At 40.0% G+C, this 25,638-nt stretch overlaps 1 protein-coding gene across 3 annotated transcripts in view; it reads left to right on the forward strand.

Annotated features, from left to right (window-relative positions):
* Prkd1 (protein kinase D1) overlaps positions 1 to 12,252 on the forward strand; it is a 394,421-nt gene extending 382,169 nt beyond the window's left edge. For all 3 annotated transcript variants that reach the window (XM_041658222.1, XM_041658220.1, XM_041658221.1), the window contains 2 exons: positions 10,332 to 10,417; positions 11,283 to 12,252. In XM_041658222.1, the coding sequence (XP_041514156.1) occupies positions 10,332 to 10,417; positions 11,283 to 11,501 (305 nt within the window). In that variant the 3' untranslated portion in view covers positions 11,502 to 12,252. The remainder of the gene's footprint in view (positions 1 to 10,331; positions 10,418 to 11,282) is intronic.
* Positions 12,253 to 25,638: the final 13,386 nt, after the last annotated feature.

Raw genomic sequence — 25,638 nt, forward strand, 5'->3', positions numbered from 1 at the left:
AGAACTGGGAGCAGGAGAGCCATCGACATGAGTCTCGAAAGGTCTTACACTTCATTGGATTCTGGTAATTGACTCGGGAACGAGTGAGATGATGATTTCCAGTGGCCTTGTTAGCTGCTGGCAGCCTCTGGTTGCAGCCCCTGAGAGGAGCGTCCCAGTTAGTGTTGCTGGGCAACGGCATGCTGGGTTGAGAGCTGGAATGCGAAGGGTTGCAAAACGGTTTTTAAAATAAACACACAAGTTCCCATCAGCATGAAGCCCAGCAGAGGGAGAGAAGTAGAAACACTACACTTCAGTAGTCAGAGGTGGAACTGAAAGGAGCTGGGGGTGTACCAGCCTTGAAGAAAAGAGCCAGAGGGTATCTGGTGGTGGCTCCATCAGAAAAGCTTCACTAAACTGCTTTCTAATCCAAAAACATCAACCAGAATGGTTTGGGTGTAGAGAAATGTGAGGATCATAAGCGTAAAAATAAAAAGTGATATGTCTGGGCAAACAATGGTGCGCACTGTTGTGTGTCTTAAGTCCCTTCCCTGCTCTAAATTACTCTGTTGCAAATTTCCATAGCATTGTTCTGATTTTCTGACAGTAGTCAGTGGTGATCCCATGATCCATGACATTCTACATAGCCGTGGTGCCACATCATCCAAACATTTTATAATTAAACCATACGCATCCCATGGGTACAATACGGATGTTAAAACTTAGAGGTGAGGAAGACACCACTTAAATTTCTGGTTAATGTATTAAAGCCACCAGATGACTTTTAAAAATTAATTTATTTTACTTTAATTTTTATTGCTTTATAAATAATACCATTCAAAATTTCTACTTCCTCCCCTCCTCCCATTTCCCTCCCACTCCCCCCTCTCCTTCCCCCCTTCCCCTCTAGTCCTAAGAGAGGTCAGGGTTCCTGCCCTGTGGGAAGACCAAGGCCCTCCCCTCTCCATCCTGGCCTAGGAAGGTGTGCATCCAAACAGACTAGGATCCCAAAAAGCCAGTACATGCAGTAGAGACAAATCCCAGTGCCATTATCATTGGCTTCTCAGTCAGCCCCCATTGTCAGCCACATTCAGAGAGTCCAGTTTGATGACGTGCTTGTTCAGTCCCAGTTCAGCTGGCTTTGGTGAGCTCCGATTAGATCAGGTACACTATCCCAGTGGGTGGACCAACCCCTCGCAGTCCTGACTTCCTTGCTCATATTCTCCCTCCTTCTGCTCTTCAACTGGATCTTGGGAGTTCAGTCCAGTGTTCCAATGTGGGTCTCTGTCTCTATTTCCATCTGTCGTTGGACAAAGGCTCTATTCAAGGTGATATTCAAGATAGTCATCAGTCTGTCTATGGGACAAGGCCAGTTCAGGCACCCTCTCCTCTACTGCCCAAGGACCTAGCTGGTGACATCCCCATGGACAACTGGGAACCCCTCTAGAGTCAAGCCTCTTGCTAATTCCAAAATGGCTCCCTTAATTAAGATATCTTCTTCCCTGCTCCCATATCCATCCTTCCTCCATCTCAACCATCCAACTCCCCCAAGCTCTCCCAATCCTCCCCTTCTCCCTTTTTTCTCCTCCTCTTCCCTTCCCCCCACCCCACCCCCACCCCCATGCTCCCAACTTTTGCCTGGCGAACTTGTCTGCTTCTAATTTCCAGGAGGATCTATATATGTTTTTCTTTGGGTTCACCTTATTATTTAGCTTCTCTAGGATCACGAACTATAGGCTCAATGTCCTTTGTTTATGGCTAGAATCCACTAATGAGTGAGTACATACCAATTCATCTTTTTGGGTCTGGGTTATCTCACTCAAGTTAGTGTTTTCTATTTCCATCCATTTGCATGCAAAATTAAAGATGTCATTGTTTTTTACCACTGAGTAGTACTCTGATGTGTATATGTGCCACACTTTCTCAGATGGTGTTTTTTTAAGCAGTTTTCTAATAATGCCTTAAAGTTCAGGTGCATCTTTTGTTTAGAGACTTACATATTTTAGTAAAAAATGAATATCCCATTTGTCTGACCTCAAAGGAGCTAAAATCTAATGGAGAGAATGAGAAGGACCACCACTCACTGAACTGATTAAAGGGCATGATCAAAGACGGAGAGAGGCTTTGATGGGAGCTGAGAGCTGCTGCCTTCCATGCTAGCAACGCAAGTGTCAGGAACAGTTTCTTCCCAGGCTGCCTTCCAAACTTTATAGGCTTTCAGGTTTTCCACAGAAATACTGTTGTATCTTGTACACACTCAGAAAGAAATATATTATTCAAATATTTGATATTTACTTTGAAATACAGAATGTCCACAGTGTAGTTCAAACAGTTTCAAGGTTAATTTGGTACTTTGATGCCAGAAGAAAATAGAATCTAAATACCTTTGTTCATGGACCACTTGTTCACATATTCAGTATAAAGCCCTCAGCATCTTCATATTCACTTTCATCTTCCTTGAGTATCCTTGTGTGCCTAGCTGTGATCTCCAGAGAGCCCTAGCTCTCCTAATTCTCTTCAGAGGACCCACTCTGTTAAACAATGAGTATGTGGTAAAATTTTACTGATATTTTAAATCTCTCATGTAACAGAGAAATGAGAAAAAAATTACTGGGCAGCAAATTGCAAGCCAAGAAATTATAACAACAACAGAAAAGGTATAAGAAATATTTTTCAGTTTATAGGAGAACATTAGTGTATGCCCATAGATGTTTTTACAAGAACCAAAATCTTTGATCATGAAGAAGTGTAAAATTTGAAACTTATGTCATACAGTTCCTGACAATGTTCCCATAAGGAAAGAAACTGAAAAAAAAAAACTCTGCACATTGTTCAATTGTGGCTGCTTAAGAGACTAGCTGATATTTGACTCTTAATAGGATTGAGCTTATGGATAAAAGGAGCAAAATTGCTAGAATAGAATCAGGACTGACTCCCAGAATGAATAGGATGGGATGGATGGAAAGTAATGCTAACAATGCCGTCATATTTATGGCAAATAGAAGTAGGTGCTGCCCAGTTTGCCCCTATTAATCTTCTATAGCAGAAATAATATAGGGAAGAAAGTGACCCTAGCTGAAATCCAGCTATTAAAAATGGCATGAGCTTCTTACCCCATATGGCTTAAAGGCCAGCACTCTGTTACAGCGTTCCCTACCCCATTAAAGGCAGATGTTTTAAATAATTGGTCTTGTGATTTTATGGAGGAAAGTCTAGGATATCCACGTATTCTTTTCTTGTAGGTTTCCAAGTCACACTGGCGTTCTGGAGCCTTAAATAGCTCTGTGTGACCCCTGTGGTTTCTGCATGGCTCTTTCTTTTGCTACCTGGGTACCAGCATGTTACTTTTCCTTTATATGTCCCACTTTCCCTGCCCCAGGACATGTTCACTTTCTCCTTCCCTTTGCTTTTCAGTGGAATTCACAAACTGGCCTACTTTTGTATCTCTCTCTCCCATTTTCTCTCCATACACCCTCACATTCCAAAGGCATGCCTTACAAAGTTCCTTCTAGGAAAAAAGGCAGAATTTTTTCATTATTTTTTTCATGTGACATATTTTTATTATATTTTCCCTCTCCCAGCTTTTGCTGGATCCTCCCTACCTTCCTACGCATCCAATTTTACGTTCTTTTTCACATTCTTTCATTCTACTGTAATAAAAAAAAGTAACCAAAAAACTGAAACTCAAATACAAAAATGCCAAAATAAAATAAAACTTAAAGTATCATCCCACAAACACACAAACAAACAAACAAACAAACAAAAAGAATAACCACCAACCAACCAAAGAAAAACATGGAATCTGTTTTATGTTGACCAACCACTCCTAGGCATGGGTTCTGTCCTAGAGTGTGATTGATATACCCAGTAACACTTTATTGGAGAAAACTGACTTTCTATTTTCCAGAAGGTATCAATTGCAAATACCTTCTTGGTTAGGGATGAAAGTTTTTCTTCACATCCCCTTGATGCAGGGATTTGTCGGGTTTAAACATGTGCAGGTCCCGTGCATGCTGCCACAGTCTCTGTGTATTCATATGGGCATCAGTCCTGTTGTTTATGGAAGATACTGCTTCCTTGGAATAATCTATCTTCTTTCTCTGTTATAACCTTTCTACCTCTTCTTCCATGTAGATCTCTGAGCCTTGAGAAGAAGGGTGTTATAAAGACATCCCATTTAGGGCTGACTGCTCCAAAGTCTCTCAGTCTTTACACGCTGTCCAGCTGTGGGCCTCTATGCTAAATACAGTGTACTTCAAAAAAGTAAACCTCTCCTATGAGGGCTGAGTGATGCACTGATCACTGGGATTCAGGTTATATCATTAGTAGTTATTTTATTGCTATGTTCCTTTAACAGAAAAATTGTAGAATTTCACTGAGAGCTCATGACCTGTTGACTCTCAGGTTCATGGCCACTTTAGAAGTTTCAGGTATGGGTTTTATCTCATGGAACTGGCCTTAAATCCAATAAAAAATTATTGGTATCTAATGTAACATTTGTGCCATTTGTGTACCAATATATCTTGCAGGCAAGTCACCGTTGTAGGTTGCACCCAGGGTTTGTAACTGAATCATGTTGATAATTACTTTTCCCCTCCAGTAGCATGCAGAGTATCTTTCAACACCACAAATGCTACTCAATAGGAGTGAAGCTTCTAGTTCGACTCCAGCTTGAGCTCTTTACTTTGGATGACATAAGTAAGTTGTATCTTCAGCAAGAGGGATTTGTCATCAGTTTGTGAAGAACAACCTTGGCAATAGCCTGTGATGTTTAGGGGGAGGGAGCCTATGGATCTGTTGGGCCAACAACTCAACAAGATATAACCCATTCTGAACAGGGGAGGTTTTTCATGGTGGCATAAAATGTCAAGTTATGGCATTGTCTCCCCCACTGCATGTGATTCCATTTTCATTTCTTTCACATATGTATACATTTAAGGTAAGTTCCAGAGGAGTGGGATTTCATATGGCTTTTCCAAAGGCCTTTAGCATTAGTTGTCCCTTCCTATATTCCCTCCTTTATCCTGCCCTTCTATTTCTTTCCCGATTTAATTCTCCAAATCTAGTTTCTTCTTTATTTCTCCATAATACTATATTCTACTTCCTGTAATATTAGAGGAATTCTCTTCCCCTCTTAACCACTTGGTTATTCAGATTTAAACACTCATATTTAAAACTTAAAGCTAACATCTTTCTACTGAGATACTTGCTCATCTATGTTCGTTGCTGCTCTAGTCATTATATCTAGAAATTGGATATCACCTTGAAGTCAATCAAGTGATGAATAGATAATGAAAGTGTCGTACACTTACACAGGGAATTTTTAAGAATGAAGTTTGTAGGTAAATGGATAGAGTTCGAAACAATCATTCTGAGTGAGGTCACCCACATACAAAAACAAAAAAAAAATAACAAATGTTTTCTTGTATATGTGGATGTTAGCATTCTGAATGGTTTTTCAGACTGACAACTGGAACTAGACCACACTAGTCTTTTTCCCTCTCTCTGGGGATCGTTCTCACTGAGTTTCTGTTTCATCTCTTCCATTTCCTTTCCTTCTCTTAGTCCTTTTCTTCTGGTGCAGTATTCACAGCAGTGCCTTCTGGGTACTCGAACCTGGAACATGGAAGACATGGAAGTAGCCTTAAGAGCTCTCAGTAGCAGATGAAAGGTAGATATTCTGAATCTCTTAAGAAACTAGCCAGTGTGTTCTATGGCTAGTGGCCCTTTGGGTGATCTGTGGTTGCAGTGGGGGCGATATGAGGTGTGTAAGACGAGCTCCAGTTGCCTGAATTTCACAAAAGCAGTGTCAGTTCAGAAGTCATCTAAGAAGAAGCTCAGACTTTATTTCTGAGATATCCCCATAATGAAGGACTAAGTAGATGCTTTTGGACACTTATGATCCTTAGAGGAAGTGACTTAAAGTCAATATCTGTCAGAATTCTTTTTACCAGAGATCTGTACCAGAATAGCTACTTTCTTTCTATGTGGGATTGCCAGATCAATAGTGTATCATCAGTAGCAAATATGTCTTGATCACAATATGGCATTTTTGTGGATGGAAAACCTCCTTGGCTTAGTTAGGGTTTCTATTGCTGTGACAAAACACCATGACCAAAAAGCAAGCTGGGGAGGAAAGGGTTGATTTCGCTTACAGTGTTCTCAGCATGGTTATTCCTCTCTGATATAAACCAGGATAGTTAATCAAACAGGGCAGGATACCGGAGGCAGGCACTGATGCAGAGGTCATGAAGGGGTGCCGTTTACTGGATTGTTTCCGATGGCTTGCTCAGCCCATATCCTTATAAAACCCAGGACCAACTGCTCATGGATGGCATTACCAACCATGGGCTGAGCCCTCCCACACTGATCACTAAATGAGAAAATGCCTTATAGCTGGATGCCATGGAGGCATTTGCTCAACTGAGGCTTTTTCCTCTGATGACTCTATCTTGTGTCGAGTTGACACACAAAACCAGCCAAAAGAGCCAACCTCTGGTCAGCTTGACGCACAAACACGTCACTATTAAGCCACATCCATTCCTTTCTTATTCACCCCAAAATCTACTTTAAAATTTCAGTCTCTTTAAAAATATCCAGTCTCTTTAAAAAGTTCAAGTCTTTCATCTCCTTTAAAAAATCAAAATTAATTTGAATACATCTTCAAGAGGGATGAACCAGGGCACCATCACAATCTCATCTAAGTAAAACTAAACTCCAACAGTTTAAACTCAATGTTCAATGATCTCGGGTCCACTCATGATCTTCTAGACTCCTCCGCAGGGCTTGGGTCACTGCTCCAGCTCTGCCCTCTGCAGCACACACAGCTTGTCCTCTGGGCTCTGACAGGCTCCACTCCACTGCTGCTGCTGTTGCTCTAGGTGCTCAGCCCGTGGCACTGGCATCGCCAAAACACTGGGGTCTTCTGCTGCAACTGGACTGCACTTTCACCAATAGCCTCTCATAGGCTCTCTTCACAGTGCCAAACCTCAACTTCTTTGCATGCCCCCCTTCAGTCCTGAGGCAGCACCTTCACCAACGGCTCTCACAGTGCTGAAACTCAGCTGCTCTCCATGACCCCTTCATGCCTTCAAAACCAGTATCACTTGAGTGACTCTTACACATTACTAAGTCCGGCTGCCAACATGAGGTACAACCATGGCACTTCTGGATTACAGCTTCTCTGTGCTCTCAGGAAACACTTCCCAGAAAATTTCTCCAGAGATGCTGGTCTCTTCTTAATCACATTTGATCTCTTAGCTCCAGCTGACCAGCATCAAATATCCCCATAAAGCAAATTTTTGGTATCTTGGTAATCAAAGCTGATAATTCAGCCCCAGCTAATCAGAACGATGGGATTCTAATTCAAACTAACAAATTGCCATGGTAGAGTCTTTAAACTTCCCTCTAAAGTTTCACAAGCCAGGCCTCCGTCTTCATTGCTCTCAACATTCTTATCTTCCACATTCCTAAAGAACATTCCACTGAGCTCTTAATACTCAATAGTTCTTCAAGCCCAAAGTTCCAAAATCCTTCCACAATGCTTCCCAAAACATGGTCGGGCCTGTCACAGCAATACCCTGCTTTTGGTATGAATTTGTCTTAGGGTTTCTATTATTACGATGAAACACCATGACCAAAAAGCAAATTGGGGAGAGGAGGGTTTATTTGGCTTATACTTACTTCAGCATTGCTGTTCATCACTGAAGGAAGTCAGGACAGAAACTCAAATAGGTCAGGATCCCAGAAGCAGGAGCTGATGCAGAAGCCATGGAGGGGAATTGCTTACCAGCTTGCTTAACCCACCTTCTTATAGAACCAAGAATCAACAACCCATGGATGGCACCAGCCACCATGGCCTGGGCCCTCCCCCACTGATCACTAAATGAGAAAATACCTTACAACTGGATGTCATCAAGGCATTTCCTCGACCGAGGCTCTACTCTAGCTTGTTTCAAGTTGACATAAAAACCAGTCTCTCCACTCCTATTACAGCCTGTTGGATATAATGAAGTATGAACTAGATGGGAACATCCTAGTAGGAAAAATGTGTTCAATAAATAGTAAAGAGCCCTGGTAGTGTGGTTTAGAATATGGCCAGAAAGTTCTGTGTTTAAAGTTCTGTGCTTTGTCCAAAAAATGTTCTGATAATGGAATTAACACATAGCAAATGTGCCTATTCGGTGCAGAAGGGTAAAAAAAACGGACAAAAGAAGATCCTATCTCTGAGTATTCTTCGAGGGCTGAACTGTGTGCTGCAATGAGAAGAAACACAAAAAGACCTGGATTCAATATACAAATGAGTGCTGGAAACAAAGTGAAGAATTTATTATTCACAATTAGAAAGCAATTAGAAATGTGTTCAATGCTGACAGTATCTGTCAATGCATTTACAGTGTGATACGGCTTCTGTGTGCCATACTGTTTAACAGCACAGCCCTTGAAGCCGGGCCTCTGGTTTACAACTTCAGCACCATTGCCTCTAACATCCCTCACTTTGACCAAGTTGTAAATTTTCAGTAAGGGCCGTTTCCTTTTCCATTAAGATTAGAGATCAAAGCTGGGCGGTAGTGGTGCACACCTTTAATCCCAGCATTCGGGAGGCAGAGGCAGGCAGATCTCCATGGGTTTGAGACCAACCTGGTCTGCAAGAGCTAGTTCCAGGACATGCACCAAAGCTACAGAGAAACCCTGTTTCAAAAAAAAAAAAAATAAAGATAAAAACTGCATTTCATGGATTAAACAGTTTTAGGAATACAGTCTTTTCCTTCTAGGTCATATGAAGAATGCCTTGTATAAATAAAACTGGCCATTAATAATAAGCAATGGATTTACCGAAAGGCATTTTGCATCATGCAGTTGATGCTCCATTGTATGGAATGTGATTAATGAAATTGTTCGCGAGTCCCCAAGGCAGTGATAAATAAGCGATGCCCTCAAGATCAGAAATGAACTTATTTTTCTTAAGAGCCACAAGAATACATCAGTTCCACACAAACCTGCTACTTTTCTCTTGCAGCCTAAAAGTGTTTTCTTTTAGAAGTACCTCGTTGATTTTCTGTGCTTATTCAGGCCACAAGGAGACTGTGGCAGGCAGGCTGGGGATCATGTGCCCCATTCAGAACAATTTTTCCATCTTCACATTTTCCATTTCCCTGTAGACTCTCTCGTTTCTCCTCTGCCAGGTCTCTCCTTATCCATTAGGCCGTGTGGTTCACTGCTGGGGCCCATTTGGGCACAAACCAGATTCTTTGTTGAGTTACTGTACTCCCACCTAACTAATTATAGAATTCAAAGCAGAATGAGTGAATTAATAACGTGTATTTATGCCCTGTGGTGCTTGGGGAGGTGTAATGCTGCCGCATGCTTGCCGTAGCACGCGTGCTCTCCCCTTCACCCCTTGTCCTCCATTTTTACTCTGTGACTTCACAGCAGCCAGAATGGAAGGAGCACTTTACTCACCAGTGAGTAAATCGTATGAATGGATGTTTAAAGCTCATGCCCAACACACTGTACGGTGAGAGAGCTATACTTTCAAAGGCCCACAGAAAACATATGCTTGGACTCTGAAATTGTGCTAAGTACCCTGCTTCCCCAGGTACCCTAACCAAGGCAGGCTTCTTAGGCAGAGATGGCCTCTACATGTGTTCTGATGAGTCTCCTTTCCCTAATCAAAACGTCAGTGTTGATTGTGTACCCCTTCCATGTCTATAAATATTAGAGCCAAAGGAAAACTTGATGGACAATACAATATTGGAACTATTTTTCTTTGCTATATTTTTCCTAGAATAAATTATAGCCATGTATCTACAGTTTTGTCAACTTTTTTATTTTTTTCTTTTGTATTTGTTTAAGAACAGAGTCTTATACTCTAACTTTGTCAAGCCTTGAATTTTTACCAATTCTGCTATCACACCCAGCCAATTAAAACCTGCAGTTCTCTTTATATGTATTCAAATATTGGATGCATTTTATAACAAAATGAGCAATTTTGTCTTCTGAATAATAGTCTAATCATATTTGCTTAAGACATTTAAAAATCCTTATATTAAAATCAAATTCCTACACTGAAAAAATTAGAGTACACAAATTAACAATTCACATTGTGCAGTAGATTTGACTATTCTGCCCATTAATTCTAACTTCATTTACTTTTCTTACTCAAAAGGAAGTAAAGACTGAGGTTTAGAATTCTCAAGTAATTGGTTTCAGGTTTATTATTTCCACTGTCCATTACTTATGTAATATGTAACATATTTACATCTGTATGATAGCAGATGTGCTAGAGGCTCTAAGATAATTATATATTAATTCCATAATTGTTAACTGTTTTTAATGATGATTAATTTCAGCCATTGATCTTATCAATAATTTGCTGCAAGTGAAAATGAGAAAGCGTTACAGCGTGGATAAAACCTTGAGTCACCCTTGGCTGCAGGTAAAGTCACCCATGGATTTTCTTACTTGGTTGTGCTTCCAATTATTTACTAGATTTTGATATTAACTGTAGAAATCTTTTGTCATGTTTGTACAGGTATAATTATCCTAACATTTTTTTCCCAAAATGTGTGTGTTTCTTGGGATTTAATTACAGTTTAGTGTTTCTAAATCTTTCTTTGTACCAGGAAAATTTCATGAAGACACACACGTAGCAAACATATGCACAGAGTTCTCTTTGCCCCTCCCACAAAATATTAAGGTCATTACAGAACTCAGAGGACCAGATATGAAATGCATTTGTATGCTTAGTCCTGATGATTGTCCCCATAGATGCCCACCTGATGATTGTCCCCGTAGATGCCCACCTGATGATTGTCCCCGTAGATGCCCATCTGCCCTTACACTCTTCTCATTTGGAAGCTGCATTTCAAGTTCATGTAGTATGCGTGGATATAAATATAAGGCAAGCACGAAGTGTATGGATGTGTGTTCTATGTTCTCTTTTAAATATTTGCTATTTTCACATTGAGTTTTAACTTTTAGAAAATGATATTCTGAAATACCGAAAGATTACTTATAGCCATTAAACTGCAAAGCAATGTCAACATTCCTAATTGCTTGACTACAAGCATTAATTATTCTTACTTGGAGCCACAGCACCCTGCAAGCAGCATGCACTCTCTTAGGTTAAGCAAATAGGAGAAGGCCCTGGTGGTCGTGCTGCCTAAGAGTGCGTGGCGAACAGGGCAGCACTGTCAGAACAGAACGTAAGGTCACCTCACAGCCTGTAAGGACGGCAGCATAGGGAAAGCCCGTCAAGTTTCAATGATCTCTGTGGTGATATTTCGGAATTTCTTCTTCAGGACTATCAGACCTGGTTAGATTTACGGGAGCTGGAATGCAAAACGGGAGAACGCTATATTACCCACGAAAGCGACGACTCGAGGTGGGAACAGTACGCTGGTGAGCAGGGGCGGCAATACCCCGCACACCTGATCGATCCGACCCCTCGCCCCAGCGACAGTCCTGAGGCTGAGGAGAGAGAGATGAAAGCCCTCAGTGAGCGTGTCAGCATCCTCTGATTGCATCCCCTCTCATCTGTCAAAACACTGTGGAATTAATAAATACATACGGTCAGGTTTAACATTTGCCTTGCAGAACTGCCATTATTTTCTGTCAGATGAGAACAAAGCTGTTAAGCCGTTAGCACTGTTGATGTATCTGAGTTGCCAAGACAAATCAACAGAAGCATTTGTATTTTGTGTGACCAACTGTGTTGTATTAACAAAAGTTCCCAGAAACACTAAACTTGTTATTGTGGATGATTTATGTTATATTTAATGCATTAAACCTGTCTCCTCTGTGCCTTTGCAAATCAGTGTTTTTCCTACCAGAGCCTCCTTTTGGTAAGAGGCAGCATCTATCCATGACATCATTGTGTTTGGTGTGCCCCATCGATGGTCGTGTTATAAGCAAACTCTTGAGGAGTAGATAATTTGCTGGTGTTCTGTGAACAACTCAAAATGCATGGGTAGGGGGTGATGAAAGATGGGGGTATGGCATATAAAGTCCTAAAGTCGAGCTACATGAAAACAATTCTACTGTACGGTTTCAAATCCTCTGCCGGTCTGGTGTGCCTCGGTGTATTTAAATTCCAGTTAGTGCACCTCAATAGTGGAGCTATTGCTCTAAGCCTAAATGCCTTAGAATGTAAACTGCTATACAAACCAGATGCATTTCTTCTTTTCTTACAATACCAGCTGTATTATGGAAAACCAGCAACTCAGCAACTGTTGGCCTTTTGTGTATTTTTTCAATGATAAGAAATAAATATTCTTCTCAAAATTAGTGTCAATCTAATCAAATTATTTTAACCTGTAGCCCACAGTCTTATTCTCAGGACAATGAAGTACAGAGGTATCTGCTCAAATAGGAGAACCGTGACATGTCTACGATTTAGCCAGTGAAGTATAGAGAGACATTTCTTTTCTTTTTAACTTTATATTATTTGCTCTTATTGTATGAATGTTTGCTTTGCACGTATGTCTGTTCTCCATGTGTGTGCCTGGTCTCTGTGGAGATGTATCAGAAGAGGGTATCAGATACTGTAACAGTAGTTACAGGTGGCTGCGAGCCATTGTGTGGGTGTTGGGGATCGTGAGCTGCTGTGCGGGTGTTGGGAATTGTGAGCCACTGTGTGTGTGTTAATAGAAACTCAGGCCTCTACTAAAGTACTCAGTGCTCTTAACTTCTGAGCCATCTATTCTGCTTATAGAGAAGCATTCATGTTTTGCATGTCCCCTAACACAGTTAGAAAGGAGGTGTCGGGAGAAAAATGAATGGAGCCAAACAGGAGCCTGGAGGCAAAATTAGATATACTGCAAGTTGCAGTCTCAATATAGTTTCTCAACAGATCATAAACCAGAGACTGATTTGAAGACTGGCTTTGGTTTATTCTCACGTAATATAAGGAAGGCGGTTTTGAAATAAACAACAAAAACTGGAGAAAAAAATCCATAAGAACTTTCACTCAATGTCATACAGGCTAGAGAAGGGAAAGGTAACTGTGCTGGCCAGATACAGGTGCATGGTGTTACGCTATGTGGGGCATTTTCCTTCACAGAGATGACAGTGGCATACTATATGATAGAAAAAATGTATGTAATTAATTTCAAAAACTAACTGTTGAAGACACCTGAATAAATCAGGGTGTTGAAACTGGACAATTTCAACTTTGTGGGATGAAGCAAGAATATTTAATCTGTCCAGTGTTTAATACCTATGCTATTACTGAATTTTGAACAAATATGTCTAGAAATTTTATTTTCTAAATCTGCTTGGGGGTAAGATAGGATAGGATATAGATTGCGTGTGTGGTCTCTGTGTTTGTGCACGCATGTGTACTCGTGTCCTCGTGGCTGCATACAGAAGCATTTGGATATATCATTAGGTTAACTGTCTAGAACATGTTAACAAAGAATACAGTGGGTAATATAGGAATATGAACAGCACCTTTTCAATGATTAAAGATTAGTAGATAAATTCAAGAAGTGGAAAGGAATAAAGCCCTCTCAGTTTGTACATATACATACTAGAGAATCACTATTTAAATTAGATGTTTACATTAAATATGTATCTCGCTTTTATAAGCCACAATATAAAATCCTATCAGTAATTTCTTTGTTGTGGGAAATTAATATGGCTGTAATGTACGAAACGATGACAGTATGTCCCACATACTACAAAAGATCCTTGAGTCTTTGTTGATTGGGAAGAGGAACCTAGTGTAAATAATAAAACTCCAGAGAAGTGCATGACTCCTGTAGCAAACATTTACTGAATTTCTCTTCTGTGCAGTACTTTGTTACACGTACAATTTTTAGATGTGAATGAGGCATGCTTCTTCAGACAAGATTCCTGACTGTTAAATGGAAACAAACAAATTGGTGAGACCCCTTTAGAAAATTGTAGATAAAGGTGTGAGGTGTGGCAGCCTTTAGCTTGGAGGAAGGAAAGCAGTGGGGTGATGTTTGAGCATGGCTTGAAAATCCAGCAGGTGTCTTTCTTCTCTGCTTGCAGTTCTGCACAGAAGAAACATGACAGAGGTCAGGAAGATTAAAGGGTACTTCTACAGGCATGAAAGGGTACCGCTGAGAACTCGGGAGGTAATCCAGTGTGAGAGGTGAGGCTTGATCTGGATGGAGAGGCTCTTCTTTACTGTTTTAAGGCAGTCAAGTTTATATAATTTTAATATCAGGAAACTATCCACACATCATCAGCAAGTTCACCTCACCAGCAGCACACAGACTGGGTTTCAAGAACTAATGAGAGCTGAACAAAGCCATAGTAAGCAGGAAGATGGGAAAGAGGCGCATCAGGTAAGAGATTCTGGGAGATGGAATCAGTGGTCTTTGTTAGTGATTAAATGTGGAACTTAAGAGTTCAGACTGAGTCTTTGGTTTGGGCTTAGATGTTCAGTGTTCAGTAGAGATTTCTAAAGGATAAACTAACATTCAGATGTTTGGCTATCAAGTTTCCTTAGCACATCAGGTATAGCTCAGTTGGTAAAGTCATTTCCTATTGTGCATGGAGCCTTGGGTTTGATCCCCAGCATCACACAAAGTGGTACATACCTGTAATCCCAACACTGGGAGATGAAGGCAAGAGGATCAGAAGTTCACGTTATCCTACCCAACCATCTTCCTATCTGGATATTGTAAAGCCTGTTTCTGTGAATTACCACTCATTACTGACTGTAAAATAACCCATATTAAAAACAATGATATGTTATGGTATCAACAGGAACAGGTCAGTATATGTTTACTACAGAAGGCAACCAACAGTTTTATACCCTTTGCCAAACATAAAGAAGGTTGTGACAAGTGTGCTTGTCACAGTCAGATATTCTTAAGCAGCCCCGTCTTCAGCCCAGCGGAAAGGCCCTAACGCTGGACTCTGACTAGTGTGATCCACCACAGAGCCTACCACTGCTTTTGCTTTGTCATGAGCAAGAGGAGTGTCCTGAGAGAAATATTTTTTATCAGCATTGCTTTAGTTATGTCTATTCTTTAAGTAAAAGAAATTCTCAAAGGCAGATATTTTGATAAAATGTAGTGAACTGTCCATTGAATGTGTGTATTGAGTGCACAGATTTAAGAACGACAGCACCCCATCCCCATGCATTATTCAGTCAATACTACATCGGCATTCTATGAACTAATCACATTTTACACAACTTTTGCTCATACCTGACTTGGGAAACAGGACTCTACTTTACCAAAGACACACTAAAGTCTTGGCTACCTGTAGTTGCCAAGGGAACAACTTTTCACTTTGCTGGAAACACTTTCTCAGCTCAACTGTCTTGATGCCAACCCCTAACACCCTTTTGCAATTTGTTCAGCATTTCTTTTTTTTCCTTTCTGTTTCTCTTTACCTTTCTCTTTTCTTGCTGGATACATTTTTTTTAAAAAAACATTTTTGCTCCTCTGCTGGGGTTTTGCTAGTTCTTTTCATTATTAATGATTGATTTACTGATTTTAACATGTATCTTTAATTGCTATATATTTCAAATTAATAGTTACCCAATTCTATCAAAATATGCAAACTTAGCCCCCTTGTAGATGCCCCTTCTGCCTTCCTTTATGTTATTATCATCTTATATAGCATAGCTTTAGACAGCCTACACGTGCTCATTTACCTTGTTACATGGGTTGAGTTCAGAGAGCTTATAGTTTTTACTGTCTGTGTATGTGAGGTCATTCATGAAGCCAGGGAGTAGGAAGAGCATAAACCCAGCATCTTCTGGAGCAGCACGCAGCTTTATACAGGCACATTGCCTCCAGCCACTAGGGATGTATGGGAACTTTCTTCCAGTCTGATCATTCCATAGAAGGGCCAAAGCATTGGCTCTCCACGGATGTTTTTGAGTCAGTTCTCTTCATCATGACAGAATCATTCCCCTAACCTATGTCTACCCTTTGGAATAACTGTGCCCAGGAGCAAAGGGCTTCAGAGAACGGGAACGAACACAGAGTTACATATCTCTATCATTTTGACGACGTTTAGTAGATTTCCCTGGATAAATGCTTTAGAATGTGTTGTATGACATTGGCCAGTTTCCAAAGTTCTTTCTTCAATTTTTATGATAAACTATCAAATTACCATGTTGTTAAACTTTAATGCTCTTTTTGAGGATGAAGTCTAATTCTAAATTTACATTTAATCCATTTTCTCACAGGCTCTGAATGTCTGAAATGTGCATATGTGTACAAATAATTTTCTTTTTTTCTTCCCCACACAATTTATTTACCAAAGATTGGAGACTGTTGAATTACATCAGGTCAAAGTATACTATCATAGGCTGGCCACTCAGGAGTCTAGGTCCCTCGTATGACTGTCTGGTAATCCTCATATAAATGTCCCCTCTTCCACCCTCCCCTTGACCAGTGACAAGTAAGATCTCAGTCAGGATGGGACAACCTAAGGCAGGTCATGGAGTGGGTTCTTCATAAATGAGGTACATGGTACTCAGTGACTTCTTCATAAGTGAGATACATGGTATTCAATGATGGGTAAGATCTCCATATGGGAGACGACCTAAGGCAGGGACCATGTTTTCCACTGCCATGAAAAAAACAAAAGGGGGATATGTTGGGCCTCATAAGGCCCGGGCATGAGGCCCAGTGTAATTTCCTGAGCTTAACTTAAGTTGGCGTGAGGCCTAGTGTGACTCCTTGAGCCTAGCTAGAGTTCAGAGTCCTGTCTCTGACTAGAGGACCTAGACCTGCCTTCACTCAGGCACTGCTAGCGTGGCAGAATATTATTGGTGCTTATTCTTTACTATGCCTTAACTCATCCCAAGCTTCTCCACCCATCACAACCCTATATCAGTCCCTGCTTGATACCATTAAATGAGATCCTGCTTTGACAGACTCCACAGGACAGTCCAGAGGGTCTGGCTCTGTCCCAGCTCTTTCTGCCAGAGAACCCAGCAGCCCACATAACAAGATCCTGTATCTAAGAAGAGTGAGGGGTATGGGGGAAAGGGTAGGTAATGGCATAGGACATGCTCTCAGCATTCATCAAGAAGATTCCTTTTCAAGCTTAGGAAACTGCACTTTCGATTCAGCCACTTCTCAGAGGGGCTGGAAAGATGACTGGCCCAATGATCAACAGCCTTGCAAGTTCATCCTGCACCCACATGGTGACTAAGAACCATTTTTAACTGAAAGGCCAAGGACCCGACTCCCTTTTCTTGCCTTTACAGGTATCAAGCATTACATCCAGTATGCACTCATATGTGCTGACAAAACATTCACATACTTAAAAAATGATTTAGTTTTAATAAAATGAAAGCAAACAAAAAAGCAAATAATTTTCCATAACAAAGAGTGTGTACATGTATGTGCACATGTGTATGTGTGTGCATGTGGTGTATGTGTGTTTCTTTTTTTTTACCGAACAATTATTTCCTTTTTTTTATATTTTTTAAATTTATTTAATTATTAAAGATTTCTGTCTCTTCCACGCCATAGCCTCCCATTTCCCTCCCTTTCTGTCTCTTCCACGCCATAGCCTCCCATTTCCCTCCCCCTCCCCCAATTAAGTCCCCCCCCCCTCAGCCCGAAAAGCAATCAGGGTTCCCTGTCCTGTGGGAAGTCCAAGGAACCCCCACCTCCATCCAGGTCTAGTAAGTTGAGCATCCAAACTGCCTAGGCTCCCACAAAGCCAGTGCGTGCAGTAGGATCAAAAATCCATTGCCATTGTTCTTGAGTTCTCAGTAGTCCTCATTGTCCGCTATGTTCAGAGAGTCCGGTTTTATCCCAGGCTTTTCCAGACCCAGGCCAGCTGGTCTTGGTGAGTTCCCAGTAGAACATCCCCATTGTCTCAGTGTGTGGGTGCACCCCTCGCGGTCCTGAGTTCCTTGCTCGTGCTCTCTCTCCTTCTGCTCCTGATTTGGACCTTGAGATTTCAGTCCTGTGCTCCAATGTGGGTCTCTGTCTCTGTCTCCTTTCATCGCTTGCTGAAGGTTAATATTCAGGAGGATGCCTATATGTTTTTCTTTGGGTTCTCCTTATTTAGCTTCTCTAGGATCACTAATTATAGGCTCAATGTCCTTGGTTTATGGCTAGAAACCAAATATGAGTGTGTACATCCCTTGTTCCTCTTTTTGGGTCTGGCTTACCTCACTCAGGATAGTGTTTTCTATTTCCATCCATTTGTATACAAAATTCAAGAAGTCCCTGTTTCTTACTGCTGAGTAGTACTCTAATATGTATATATTCCATACTTTCTTCATCCATTCTTCCATTGAAGGGCATCTAGGTTGTTTCCAGGTTCTGGCTATCACAAACAATGCTGCTATGAACATCGTAGAGCATATACTTTTGTTGTATGATAAGGCCTCTCTTGGGTATATTCCCAAGAGTGGTATTGCTGGGTCCAGGGGTAAGTTGATCCCGAATTTCCTGAGAAACCGCCATACTGCTTTCCAAAGTGGTTGCACAAGTTTGCATTCCCACCAGCAATGGATGAGTGTACCCCTTTCTCCACAACCTCTCCAACAAAGGCTATCATTGATGTTTTTTATTTTAGCCATTCTGACAGGTGTAAGATGGTATCTTAAAGTTGTCTTGATTTGCATTTCCCTGATCGCTAAGGAAGTTGAGCATGACCTTAAGTGTCTTTTGGCCATTTGAAGTTCTTCTGTTGAGAATTCTCTGTTCAGCTCAATGGCCCATTTTATAATTGGGTTGGTTAGCCTTTTGCGGTCTAGTTTCTTGAGTATTTTATATATTTTGGAGATCAGACCTTTGTCAGTTGCGGGGTTGGTGAAGATCTTCTCCCAGTTAGTGGGTTGCCTTTGTGTCTTAGCAACAGTGTCCTTTGCTTTACAGAAGCTTCTCAGTCTCAGGAGGTCCCATTTATTCAATGAGGTCCTTAATGTCTGTGCTGCTGGGGTTGTACGTAAGAAGTGGTCTCCTGTGCCCATGTGTTGTAGAGTACTTCCCACTTTCTCTTCTATCAGGTTCAGTGTGTTTGGACTGATATTGAGGTCTTTAATCCATTTGGACTTGAGTTTTGTGCATGGTGATAGATATGGATCTATTTTCATTCTTCTACAGGTTGACATCCAGTTTTGCCCTGTGTATAGCCTCAGCAGCTTTCCCTAACGGTAGAAGATGCCACAACCCCTATATTCCACAAATCAGAGATCAAGCATTCCATTTATTTCGGGGGGGGGGGGGCGGGTAGTGGGTATTCTCATTCAAGTTACTACAACATAAGACAGCGCACCATGGAGGCAGCCTGCAGAGACACTCAGTGATTCAAAACTACCCATCTCTTAGAAAATAAGCAACGGAGGTCCCACTGTCTCTTCAAGTACTTGACTTCAATGAGCCATTGGTTCCTACTACATACCATCTCTTAACGTTCCACCACCTCTCATTATCATCATGCTCTGGAACCAAAGTTTTATCAAATTGGCCTTTGATGTATAAGTATCCAAACCACAGCAAGTACTATGCCAATGAAATTCCAGCTATCTCATGGATAACTGAACTATAGAAATGGGTATCAGGGGTCAGGAATATTGTTTTTAACTTCTGTGAAGTTCATTTCTTAAATCTATATTAAGCTAATAAACTAGACAAGTTAACTTCTTTGACATTTTACTCGTGGAGTCCTAGAAAAGATGTCAGATTTCCTGGAGATGGAGTTACAGATGGTTTTGTTCCACCCAACTCGAATGGTAAGAACTGAACTCTGAGCCTCTGCAAAAGCAGTAGACATGTTTTTGACTGCGTTAGCCTTCTCTCCAGCCACACAATATGATGTTTTTATTTATTTCAGTATTTGATAATGGCAAGATGACTGGATCATGTGGTCAACTGTGTACTCTTTCTAATTCTCAGATATGTGCTATTGAGAAATAACACAAACAATGCCTCCTACTGTGGGTCTCTTTTGTGTCATATGTTTTGTCTAGGAGGCTGGATATATGTGGTTTATTTACGTGACTCTGACATGCCAGTTCTACTGATTAAATAGGTCATGTTGAAGTAAGACACACATACAATTCCAGAAATGGAAGAATCATCATATCTTTTGTTTTTGAATGTGTTCTTTTGGAGTTGTGGGGACTGGTTTGTTCTGAAAAATGACTTTGAGTTTTACTTAAGGTGAGTAGACTAAGTGATCTCAGTTGTCAGAGAAATCCCAATAAGGAAATGTATTTTCTCCACTTAATTTTGCACCCACACTGGGAAACGGTCTAGCATTGACTAGTGAGTTTTCACTGTGTCTCCCATGCATGAAAGGCTCATGGAAAATCTCTGAATGCTTTCCAGACTTTTTTTTTTAACCACTTTGCATTGAATCAGAGGTGCAGGGGATTTACATAATAATATAGACAGAAGAATGAACTTGATGTGAACGGAGTGAAAGTTCCTGAAGAAGGCTCATCAATGGAGAGATAGATAGAGGAATTTATCTAGTCTGGCTTAAACTGAGCTTGATTATGACCTCAACGGCCAGGAAAATGTCACCCTCTGTCCTGACATAAGGAATGGCAGTTTTTGACAATGGGAATACTCTAATTCTTTATTTTGTACTTGGTAAAGACAAAAGAATTAAAAAGTTTTGCTTGGGTCCAAGAATTCAAACACTACCTTTAAGTTATGGTTATGTTCTCAGAGTGATTAAATGTCTCCTAATAAGGTCATTCTAAGTCCATATTAATCTGGCTATACATCCAATATGCTGTTTGAAAATAGGATATTCTTTTATGATCAGCATGAATTTCACTCTCCTGTTCAAGTCTTTCCTTTCAGGGTTACAACGAAGCTAAGAACATCTCAGAAGACATGTGTTCTTGAAGTATGCTCTGCAGAAAAACTGCAAAGTAAGCTCCACTTGGACTTCAGAAGATTGTAGCTTGTGTATATACAGAAATAATCATTAGAATAATTATCTTTAGACAGACGGATGCTTCAAATTCTAATTACAAATTTTTAGCCTCATTAGCACATGGTTTCATTTTTATAACTTGGCTACCACATTTTATTGTTACAATTCATTAAAAATAAAGTGAAAAATGAGGATGATCATAAACTTCATAGCAGAAGCAAAAAATAACTGCCTGAGTATGCTAACAACACTTTATATTCGCATAGCAACTTCTTTTAAAGGCACTCAAAACATTTCACAAACATCCTCTCATTAATCTTATGAGGACTGCCATACAAGTAGCTTCTTAGATCGCTTGGCTAAGAAAATTGATACATTAAATGGCTTGCTTCTAAGTGTTCCACCTTAAATTATGAACAAATGAAGTAAGCTATTCATATACATCTGTTACTATCTTTAAGCTAACTTGAATAAGAGGTGTGCTGTACGTGACCCTAAGTTTTAATATGTGCACTTTAATGTAAGCACTCGACAGCAGGTATAGAAGCCTTCGTCATTCTAAACCCTTCCCGTTCTTCCACCTCACCATTTTACCAGGGTGACATTCCATTGAATGGGTGTATCTGTCTGTTTATTCTTAACTAAGGTTTTCCCCCCAACTTTGGATTCATTATTAATAGAGTTGTTGTATAGGTATAGATTTTGCTGTGAAAATTTTTTCTAGTTTTATTCTTTAAGTACATATAAGTGAAATTATTTGGTAGTATAGAAAGCTCATGAGAAATTTTCTTTTAACTTTTGAGATTATAATATAATTAAAAGATATTTTCACTTCCATTTTCCTTCTCCAAACTCTCCCATATGCCCCTCCTTGTTTCTTTTTCAAATTCATGGCCTCTTTTAAAATTGCTATTGCATATATATATATATATATATATATATATTCCTAAATATAATCTATGCAGTCTATATAATGTTCTTTGTGTATGTTTTCAGGGCTGACCATTTCACATTGAACAGCCAATTGGTGTGCTCTTCCCTGAAGAAGACTATTCCACTCTCAGTTTTCCTTAGATGCCTGTAATTCTTTTATATTGCTGTGGCCTTGTTGACCTTCCCTGTCTACTTTTGGTATTTCCCTTAATGTTATCTTTCTTTAGCTCATGCTCAGACAGCCATGTTAGGTCATAAAGAATTTAAAAGCTCTTTTTTACTGCCTTCATGAAAATTAACAATAGACTAAACTTTTAGATTCTCTGCCTGTAACATTCACCTGGAAGATGATGTTGCCACTGTAAATTTTATTTTAACCTTTGTTGTGTAACAATATGTCATTGTGACTTTTACTTGCACTCTTATATTTTTAATAAAACAGAGAATCATTTTTATATTTATTCTCTGTCCATCACCTTTGGAGAAGTGCCTGTTTAACTATTTTGTGCTCATGTGTGCTTGGGCTTTTTGAAGATTCCATTGGGGTTTTGATGTGTAATCATGATTATAAAGATGATTTTATGTATTCCTTTCCAATCTTACACATTTCTTTTCATTAATTAATATATACTCATGATACAAAATATTGTTTTGTTATATTATCACATTTGTATATAATATACTTTGATTATATTCACTCATTTTTCTCTCTTGTCTCCTTTCCCATCCCTCTCTGTTCCCATTAGTGTCTCTTCTATTCTCATGTTTTGTTTACTTATTATAGATTGTATAATATATAATATATAAGTATAAGAGGAAATATGACATTTGTCTTACTGAGTTTGGCTTATTTCATTTAATACGTCAATTTCTAGTACAGCCATCTTCCCTAAAACTATACAACTTTGTTCTATTTTATGACTGAGTAAGACTTGTCTTTCTATTCTACATGGCATTCTAAAGTGCCTTGTCATTATCTACAAACACCCTATTGTGGAATGGTACACCAGAATTTTTTTTTTGGTCTAATCTAATGATGACTTAGTATCTGTTACTCAACCTTTCCCAATATTCTCCTTTCACCGTTTCCCTGCGTCTCTGATAACTACCGCCGTAGTATCACTACCCACATGATCAGAATTTTTAGATACCATATGTATTCGTTTCTTTTCTCCCTTGGCAGTGGCAAATACCTGACAAAAGCAGCTTGAGGGAGGAAGATTTATACTGGGAAGGCATGATGGCAGGGGTGTGAGGAAGCAGGTCACAGTGTGTCTGTGGTCAGGAAGAAGAGAGGAATCAATGCCGACACTCAGCTCTCTTTCTCCATCTTTCCTTTGGATGCACCCTGAGCCCCCAGCCCATGGATTGTACCGCCCATATTTGTGGTGAATCTTCCATTCTGGTTACCCCTCTGGATACTCTCTCAAACACAGACCCGGGGAAGTATCTTCTGCATTATGTCAAGTGCATTCAATCTGGCAATGATGTTTGGTTATCACACCCCTTATAACTACCCTTCAGCTCTCAATTTTTATGATATAATTTGTTGAATTCCACAAGAAAATAGTACTTGCTTGGCTTCCCATGATAACTCTGCAAACCAGCCATGTTATGGCAATTCACAAGATTTCATTGTAGGGATGAACTGCCTTCTATTGTATATCAAGAGAATTTAATTTTTTATCCTTTCTCAGTAGATTAGCCACAACACATCCACCCTGCATATCTTTGGAGGAATATAAAGGTTGTAGAGCCCTCCTGTACTACATGACAGTACAGTACTACTCATGTATTGCTGCGCCTGCACTACAGGACCATTCGTGAGCCCCGGGGAAGGGGCTGGAGATTGAAACACACAGAGACAGCACAGGCAGAGACACACACGTTCAGTCACTGATAAAGAAGCCCTTTATTGAATAGCACCATGGAGGCTTAAATACCCAACACAGTCAGGTGGGCCAGCAGGTGAAAACCTCATCTCCTGATCCTCAATCAAGGACAAGGCAACACGTGCTTAGGAAGCAGAGCTAGACCACAGCTTTCGGTAGCTCAACTCAGAAGGCCAAGTAAAGGTCACTAGTAGGGGAGAGCAGCTGGAGGCCAGGACTCCAAATGGTCCCAACAAAGGTACTTCCTTTGCATTCCAATGCCATTTCTGGATGGATATCTAGTAGCAGGAGTTCCGCGTTTCCATAGAGTTGGTACTAACTTACACGCTTATGAACAGTACACAGGAACTACTTGTTTGCTTTCTCCTCGAAGCACTTGTTAGCAGTAGGTTGGTTTGCTTTGTTTTAGTTTTAGGGATTTTTTTTTTTTTTGCTATTGCCTTACAGTTTTCAATATTGTCACTTTTGTTTGAATTATTGTTTTCTTAATAATTTCTTATTTTTAGTATTTTTATATTGGTTGACATTTTAAAGATTTCTTTTAAAGAAATATTTGTTTCAATGTATTGCTTGCTTTTAATCAGGTTATATTTTCTGCTCAGTTGTTAAAGATACATGTAGATTCCAGATATCAATCCCTACTCTGACTGTTAACCCATTGCCAAATATGTAATTAGAAATGTTTTCTTTTTCAAAATGGAGGCTTCTTCTTCAATTTCTTGAATTATCCCCATGCAGTGCAGAAAACTTTTAATTAAAAATTATTGCAGAGTTGGGTATGGTGGCAAGTGGCCTGCCTGATTCCATTTTGAAGGCAGGAGCCATTATGCTGTATTGTTAAAAAGTTTCTATTTACTGTTAGAGCTGAATTTCTCTGTTTTCTGGTAAAGAGCCAATGAATAAAAATATAGAAATGTAGGTCCTGGAAATAAGAATGTACGAATAAAGAAATATAAAGTTGTAAGCCTAGGAGAATGAGAGTAGACTGTCAGCAGCTTTCTCAGCAGCTTAAGGATTGACTATTAACAATGGTTACTTTCCTTTACTACCCATAACTCTATTTGCAAGACTGAATCTGCCCTCTGCAAATTGAGGGTCAGCTTTTAGATAACACCCAGCCACTCATGACCAGCAACTGATGTGAACTGAGTTAATTCTTAAACGATGGGATGTACCCGACTTTTTGGTTTTGCATTGTTCCATACCCTTCCCTGCTATGCAAAACCGGCGGTATCAGGGGAGTGTAGAACTTGGTAAACACCCTCAAAATGTGCCTGAGAGAAACAATGGGCTAAATATAAACACTAACTTGAAAATCCTATTAATGAAAATTTTTTAAAAAAAGCAATTTATATTTGTATCTAAGTTCTGCTTTGAGATTGTAAAAATTCTTTTGTTCATGCCTAATGCTTGCTTCTTGCTATAAAAAGGGGAGTTTGGAAACAGCCCAGGGCCACGACTACAACCATACAAGTCCATCTCTGGCTATGGTCTCAGCTAGCTAATAAGTTTTTTGTGTCGCACAGAAATTTTTTTTCTTTTGCTGAAAAAATTTTGCTTCTAGTTTAATAGTCTTTGGTGATCTGTTCTCCCATCTTTGTGTGACCCTGTGGACCCAACACTGGGATCTGAACTTCCTCAACCCATGACTTGACTTGTTTTTGAGAATACACTGACCTTCCTTGATCCTCATTAATCACAAAGTGGCTAAGGATTTTTGAGATTTTTATTTCTTTATTTCCCCATTTTTTCTCTTCTATAACCTGCTTTGTAACTACTCATGACTTTATTCCCTTAAAGGTGCCCAAGAAATGGTTGTGGGGCTGCTCTTTTTTAACTCTACATAGAAGACAGTCACTGGGCAGCTTTCGGGGGCACTCCAATAACAAAATCAAGTTTGCTTCAAATTTGGGTCAAATTGTGGTAGCAGTATTCTTTTCTCACCTTTGGGATTGACAATGGCACACATCTATAATCTCAA

The sequence above is a fragment of the Microtus oregoni genome, unplaced genomic scaffold (genome assembly GCF_018167655.1).
Source record: "Microtus oregoni isolate MIOR12 unplaced genomic scaffold, Mior012 000009F_ref0000495, whole genome shotgun sequence".
NCBI classification, from domain to species: Eukaryota; Metazoa; Chordata; class Mammalia; order Rodentia; family Cricetidae; genus Microtus; species Microtus oregoni.